A 7,701-nucleotide genomic window follows, 5' to 3' on the forward strand; every position below is an offset into this window, starting at 1 on the left:
GACTCCCTGTGTGTGTGTGCGTGTGTGTGTGTGTGTGTGTGTGTGTGTGTGTGTGTGTGCGAGACCCTGAGAGAGTCGCTTCACCTCCTTGTGCTCCGTCCTTCGGATGAGACGTCAAACAAACGAGCTCCTATTGGAAGTGACTCTGCAGCAGCCACTGACTCCTTGTGTGTGCGTGTGTGTGTGTGTGTGCGTGTGCGTGTGTGTGTGTGTGTGCGTGTGCGTGTGCGTGTGTGTGTGACCCTGAGCGAGTCGCTTCACCTCCTTGTGCTCCGTCCTTCGGATGAGACGTCAAACAAACGAGCTCCTATTGGAAGTGACTCTGCAGCAGCAGCAGCAGCAGTTGTTGATGATGCAGAGTTCACCCCCCTAGTCTCTGGAAGTCGCTTTGGAGAAAAAGCCTCCGCTGAACGACTCGTTAATAATAATAATAATAATAATAATAATAATAATAATAATAATAATAATAATAATAATAATAATATACTCACAGGCCAGCAGTTGAAATATCCCAGTGAATGTGAACCTGCGTCCCTTGGGCAAAGTGAAGAGCTGAGCGATGAACACAATGAGGCTCAGGAAGCAGAAGATGCAAGCCAGGATCGAGGTCGCCTGAACTGCCTGGAGATAATCTGAGAGAGGAGAGAGAGGAGAGGAGAGGAGAGGAGAGAGGGGAGGGTAGAGGAGAGGAGAGGGGAGAGGAGAGAGAGGAGAGGGGAGAGAGGAGAGGAGAGGAGAGAGGAGAAAGAGGAGAGGAGAGAGGGGAGAGGGGAGAGAGGAGACGGGAGAGAGAGGAGAGGGGAGGGGAGAGAGAGGAGAGGAGAGGGGAGGAGAGAGAGGGGAGAGAGGGGAGAGGGGAGGAGAGAGGAGAGAGAGAGGAGAGGGGAGAGAGGGTAGAGGGGAGGGGAGAGTAGAGGAGAGGGGAGAGGAGAGAGAGGAGACAGGAGAGAGAGGAGAGGGGAGAGAGGAGAGGGGAGGGGAGAGAGAGGAGAGGAGAGGGGAGAGAGGAGAGAGGAGAGGAGAGAGGATAGGGGAGAGGAGAGAGAAGAGGGGAGAGAGGGGGAGGAGAGGAGAGAGGGGAGAGAGGAGAGGGGAGAGAGAGGAGAGGGGAGGAGAGAGGGGAGAGGGGAGAGGAGAGAGGGGAGAGGGGAGAGGGGAGAGAGGGGGAGGAGAGGAGAGAGGGGAGAGAGGAGGGGAGAGAGGAGAGGGGAGAGAGAGGAGAGGGGAGAGGAGAGAGGGGAGAGGGGAGAGGAGAGAGGATAGGGGAGAGGAGAGAGAAGAGGGGAGAGAGGGGGAGGAGAGGAGAGAGGAGGGGAGAGGGGAGAGGGGAGAGAGAGGAGAGGGGAGAGGAGAGAGGAGAGAGAGGAGAGGGGAGAGGGGAGAGAGGGGGAGGAGAGGAGAGAGGGGAGAGAGGAGGGGAGAGAGGAGAGGGGAGAGGGGAGAGAGAGGAGAGGGGAGAGGAGAGAGGGGAGAGGGGAGAGGGGAGAGAGAGGAGAGGGGAGAGGAGAGAAACAATGCCGCTGTAGGATTATCAATTCTAATGGGAATTCGAATTGGAATGTATCTTTGGCATCGCTGCAGCATAACTGGAACTGTTGATAGATGATAGTGGAGATGGTAATGGAGATGATTGTGGAGATGATAATGGAGATGATAGTGGAGATGGTAATGGAGATGATAATGGAGATGGTAATGGAGATGATAGTGGAGGTGGTAATGGAGATGATAGTGGAGATGGTAATGGAGATGATAGTGGAGATGGTAATGGAGGTGGTAATGGAGATGATAGTGGAGATGATAGTGGAGATGGTAATGGAGATGATAGTGGAGATGGTAATGGAGATGATAGTGGAGGTGGTAATGGAGATGATAGTGGAGATGGTAATGGAGATGATAGTGGAGATGGTAATGGAGGTGGTAATGGAGATGATAGTGGAGGTGGTAATGGAGATGATAGTGGAGATGGTAATGGAGATGGTAATGGAGATGATAGTGGAGGTGGTAATGGAGATGATAGTGGAGATGGTAATGGAGGTGGTAATGGAGATGATAGTGGAGATGATAGTGGAGATGATAGTGGAGATGGTAATGGAGATGATAGTGGAGATGGTAATGGAGATGATAGTGGAGATGATAGTGGAGATGGTAATGGAGATGATAGTGGAGATGATAGTGGAGATGGTAATGGAGGTGGTAATGGAGATGATAGTGGAGATGATAGTGGAGATGATAGTGGAGATGGTAATGGAGATGATAGTGGAGGTGGTAATGGAGATGATAGTGGAGATGGTAATGGAGATGATAGTGGAGATGGTAATGGAGGTGGTAATGGAGATGATAGTGGAGATGATAGTGGAGATGGTAATGGAGATGATAGTGGAGATGGTAATGGAGGTGGTAATGGAGATGATAGTGGAGATGATAGTGGAGATGATAGTGGAGATGGTAATGGAGATGATAGTGGAGATGGTAATGGAGATGATAGTGGAGATGATAGTGGAGATGGTAATGGAGATGATAGTGGAGATGATAGTGGAGATGGTAGTGGAGATGATAGTGGAGATGGTAATGGAGATGGTAATGGAGGTGGTAATGGAGATGGTAATGGAGATGATAGTGGAGATGGTAATGGAGATGATAGTGGAGATGGTAATGGAGATGGTAATGGAGATGATAGTGGAGATGGTAATGGAGATGATAGTGGAGATGGTAATGGAGATGATAGTGGAGATGATAGTGGAGATGGTAATGGAGATGATAGTGGAGATGATAGTGGAGATGGTAATGGAGATGATAGTGGAGATGGTAATGGAGATGGTAATGGAGATGATAGTGGAGATGATAGTGGAGATGGTAATGGAGGTGGTAATGGAGATGATAGTGGAGATGGTAATGGAGATGATAATGGAGATGATAGTGGAGATGGTAATGGAGATGATAGTGGAGATGATAGTGGAGATGATAGTGGAGATGATAGTGGAGATGATAGTGGAGGTGGTAATGGAGATGGTAGTGGAGATGATAATGGAGATGGTAATGGAGGTGGTAATGGAGATGATAGTGGAGATGATAGTGGAGATGGTAATGGAGATGATAGTGGAGATGATAGTGGAGATGGTAATGGAGATGATAGTGGAGGTGGTAATGGAGATGATAGTGGAGATGGTAATGGAGATGGTAATGGGGATGGTAATGGAGGTGGTAATGGTAATTTACCTTGTGGTGTGCTCTGTGGTATCTCAGTACAGTTGTACACTCCGTTGTATAACACACATTGATAGTGGAGGTGGTAATGGAGATGATAGTGGAGATGATAGTGGAGATGATAGTGGAGGTGGTAATGGAGATGATAGTGGAGATGATAGTGGAGATGGTAATGGAGATGGTAATGGAGATGATAGTGGAGATGGTAATGGAGATGATAGTGGAGATGATAGTGGAGATGGTAATGGAGATGATAGTGGAGATGGTAATGGAGATGATAGTGGAGATGATAGTGGAGATGATAATGGAGATGATAGTGGAGATGATAGTGGAGATGATAGTGGAGATGGTAATGGAGATGGTAATGGGGATGGTAATGGAGGTGGTAATGGTAATTTACCTTGTGGTGTGCTCTGTGGTATCTCAGTACAGTTGTACACTCCGTTGTATAACACACATTGATAGTGGAGGTGGTAATGGAGATGATAGTGGAGATGATAGTGGAGATGATAGTGGAGGTGGTAATGGAGATGATAGTGGAGATGATAGTGGAGATGGTAATGGAGATGGTAATGGAGATGATAGTGGAGATGGTAATGGAGATGATAGTGGAGATGATAGTGGAGATGGTAATGGAGATGATAGTGGAGATGGTAATGGAGATGATAGTGGAGATGATAGTGGAGATGATAGTGGAGATGATAGTGGAGGTGGTAATGGAGATGATAGTGGAGATGATAGTGGAGATGGTAATGGAGATGGTAATGGAGATGATAGTGGAGATGGTAATGGAGATGATAGTGGAGATGATAGTGGAGATGGTAATGGAGATGATAGTGGAGATGGTAATGGAGATGATAGTGGAGATGATAGTGGAGATGATAATGAAGATGATAGTGGAGATGATAGTGGAGATGATAGTGGAGATGGTAATGGAGATGATAGTGGAGATGGTAATGGAGATGGTAATGGGGATGGTAATGGAGGTGGTAATGGTAATTTACCTTGTGGTGTGCTCTGTGGTATCTCAGTACAGTTGTACACTCCGTTGTATAACACACATTGATAGTGGAGGTGGTAATGGAGATGATAGTGGAGATGATAGTGGAGATGATAGTGGAGGTGGTAATGGAGATGATAGTGGAGATGATAGTGGAGATGGTAATGGAGATGGTAATGGAGATGATAGTGGAGATGGTAATGGAGATGATAGTGGAGATGATAGTGGAGATGGTAATGGAGATGATAGTGGAGATGGTAATGGAGATGATAGTGGAGATGATAATGGAGATGATAGTGGAGGTGGTAATGGAGATGATAGTGGAGATGGTAATGGAGATGATAGTGGAGATGGTAATGGAGGTGGTAATGGAGATGATAGTGGAGATGATAGTGGAGATGGTAATGGAGATGATAGTGGAGATGGTAATGGAGATGATAGTGGAGGTGGTAATGGAGATGATAGTGGAGATGGTAATGGAGATGATAGTGGAGATGGTAATGGAGGTGGTAATGGAGATGATAGTGGAGGTGGTAATGGAGATGATAGTGGAGATGGTAATGGAGATGGTAATGGAGATGATAGTGGAGATGGTAATGGAGATGATAGTGGAGATGATAGTGGAGATGATAATGGAGATGATAGTGGAGATGATAGTGGAGATGGTAATGGAGATGGTAATGGAGATGATAGTGGAGATGGTAATGGAGATGATAGTGGAGATGATAGTGGAGATGGTAATGGAGATGATAGTGGAGATGGTAATGGAGATGATAGTGGAGATGATAGTGGAGATGATAGTGGAGATGATAGTGGAGATGATAGTGGAGATGATAGTGGAGATGGTAATGGAGATGGTAATGGGGATGGTAATGGAGGTGGTAATGGTAATTTACCTTGTGGTGTGCTCTGTGGTATCTCAGTACAGTTGTACACTCCGTTGTATAACACACATTGTCTCCAGATATCCGTGCTCATGATGTTTGTGAACCACCAAGCCTGAACCGAGGAGAGAAGAGGAGCAGAGAGATCAGAACACACTCAATATTCAACACAGCGTGGGGCGGGCTGTCTGTCTGTCTGTCTGTGCTTTCATTATTCATCACAGCGTGGGACTGTCTGTCTGTCTGTCTGTCTGTGCTTTCATTATTCATCACAGCGTGGGACTGTCTGTCTGTCTGTCTGTCTGTCTGTCTGTGCTTTCATTATTCATCACAGCGTGGGACTGTCTGTCTGTCTGTCTGTCTGTCTGTGCTTTCATTATTCATCACAGCGTGGGACTGTCTGTCTGTCTGTCTGTCTGTCTGTGTGAGCTTTCATTATTCATCACAGCGTGGGACTGTCTGTCTGTCTGTCTGTCTGTCTGTGTGTCTGTCTGAGTATTGACTAGAGCTGGTCTGCTGGACTCAGTTTAGTTTCAATCACGCTGATGAAGGCACTAGAGCCCCAAACTAGAGCTGGTCTGCTGGACTCAGTTTAGTTTCAATCACGCTGATGAAGGCACTAGAGCCCCAAACTAGAGCTGGTCTGCTGGACTCAGTTTAGTTTCAATCACGCTGATGAAGGCACTAGAGCCCCAAACTAGAGCTGGTCTGCTGGACTCAGTTCAGTTTCAATCACGCTGATGAAGGCACTAGAGCCCCAAACTAGAGCTGGTCTGCTGGACTCAGTTTAGTTTCAATCACGCTGATGAAGGCACTAGAGACCCAAACTAGAGCTGGTCTGCTGGACTCAGTTTAGTTTCAATCACGTTGATGAAGGCACTAGAGACCCACACTAGAGCTGGTCTGCTGGACTCAGTTTAGTTTCAATCACGCTGATGAAGGCACTAGAGCCCCAAACTAGAGCTGGTCTGCTGGACTCAGTTTAGTTTCAATCACGCTGATGAAGGCACTAGAGACCCAAACTAGAGCTGGTCTGCTGGACTCAGTTTAGTTTCAATCACGCTGATGAAGGCACTAGAGACCCAAACTAGAGCTGGTCTGCTGGACTCAGTTTAGTTTCAATCACGCTGATGAAGGCTCTGGAGCCCCAACGCTGGTCTGCTGGACTCAGTTTAGTTTCAATCACGCTGATGAAGGCACTAGAGACCCACACTAGAGCTGGTCTGCTGGACTCAGTTTAGTTTCAATCACGCTGATGAAGGCACTAGAGACCCAAACTAGAGCTGGTCTGCTGGACTCAGTTTAGTTTCAATCACGCTGATGAAGGCTCTGGAGCCCCAACGCTGGTCTGCTGGACTCACATTGTCGATGGTCGCGATGAGGAGGAGGATTAGCGAGAGGACGTGAACGACGAAGATTCCCGCGAGTACAACCAACATGGTGAGGAGTGAAGAGAGAAGCACACAGACTGCTGACGACTGTGGAAACAGTGACTCAAAACCTGTAGAGAGGAGAGAGGAGGAGGAGGAGAGAGGAGAGGGTAATCAAAGGGTTAGATGCTGAAACACACACACACACACACACTGAGACACACACACTGAGACACAGACACAATCACACGCTCAGATACACACGCACACACAGTGAGAGACAAACACACACACACTGAGACACACACACAATCACACAGAGACACACACACACTGAAAGACAGACACACACCCACGCACACACACACACACTCTGAGACACACACCCACCCACTGACACACACTGAGACACATACAAACACACACACACTGAGACACACACACACACACACTAAGACACACCCACACACTGACACACACTGGGACACAAAGGCACACACACACACACACACACACACGCTGAGACACACACAATCACACACCGAGACACACCCACAGTGTTCATGCGTTTGTATAACTGGCTGCAGAGCAACAGACCCGCCTTCCAGTCTCTCACAGCGCTGTACAGACTTGAGCAATCAGATTGCACTGCTAAAATACTTCAGCGATGATTCACCAGGCAGTGACATACAAAACCCACTGCGGCCTCTGCTGGGACCCCACCCAAAACTAGGGGTGTGGAACTAACTGATTATTCCTCTCTCTGCTCAAACTCCTGGCTCCTGATCATTTCAATATTAATAATACTAGACTTCATTGAGGGGAGCTCTGAACCCCAGGACTGGGTGCAGCAGCAGCAGCAGCAGCAGGGCTAGTGTGAGTTTGTAACCCTGCTCAAACTCCTGGCTCCTGATCATTTCAATATTAATAATACTAGACTTCATTGAGGGGAGCTCTGAACCCCAGGACTGGGTGCAGCAGCAGGGCTAGTGTGAGTTTGTAACCCTGCTCAAACTCCTGGCTCCTGATCATTTCAATATTAATAATACTAGACTTCATTGAGGGGAGCTCTGAACCCCAGGACTGGGTGCAGCAGCAGCAGCAGCAGCAGCAGGGCTAGTGTGAGTTTGTAACCCTACTCAAACTCCTGGCTCCTGATCATTTCAATATTAATAATACTAGACTTCATTGAGGGGAGCTCTGAGCCCCAGGACCGGGTGCAGCAGCAGCAACAGCAGGGCTA

The 7,701-nt window shown here is 47.6% G+C and overlaps 1 protein-coding gene across 1 annotated transcript; it reads right to left on the bottom strand.

Moving 5' to 3' along the window:
• Positions 1-491: 491 nt before the first annotated feature.
• Positions 492-6,527, bottom strand: LOC131728542 (epithelial membrane protein 2-like; the record flags this gene model as incomplete). The annotated part of the gene is made up of 3 exons (XM_059019560.1): positions 6,450-6,527; positions 5,101-5,203; positions 492-632 (listed from the first exon to the last, which is right to left on the bottom strand). Coding segments are annotated over exons 1-3 (322 nt in total), but the record flags the coding sequence as incomplete, so codon positions are not given.
• Positions 6,528-7,701: the final 1,174 nt, after the last annotated feature.

This window comes from Acipenser ruthenus, unplaced genomic scaffold (genome assembly GCF_902713425.1).
Source record: "Acipenser ruthenus unplaced genomic scaffold, fAciRut3.2 maternal haplotype, whole genome shotgun sequence".
NCBI lineage: Eukaryota > Metazoa > Chordata > Actinopteri > Acipenseriformes > Acipenseridae > Acipenser > Acipenser ruthenus.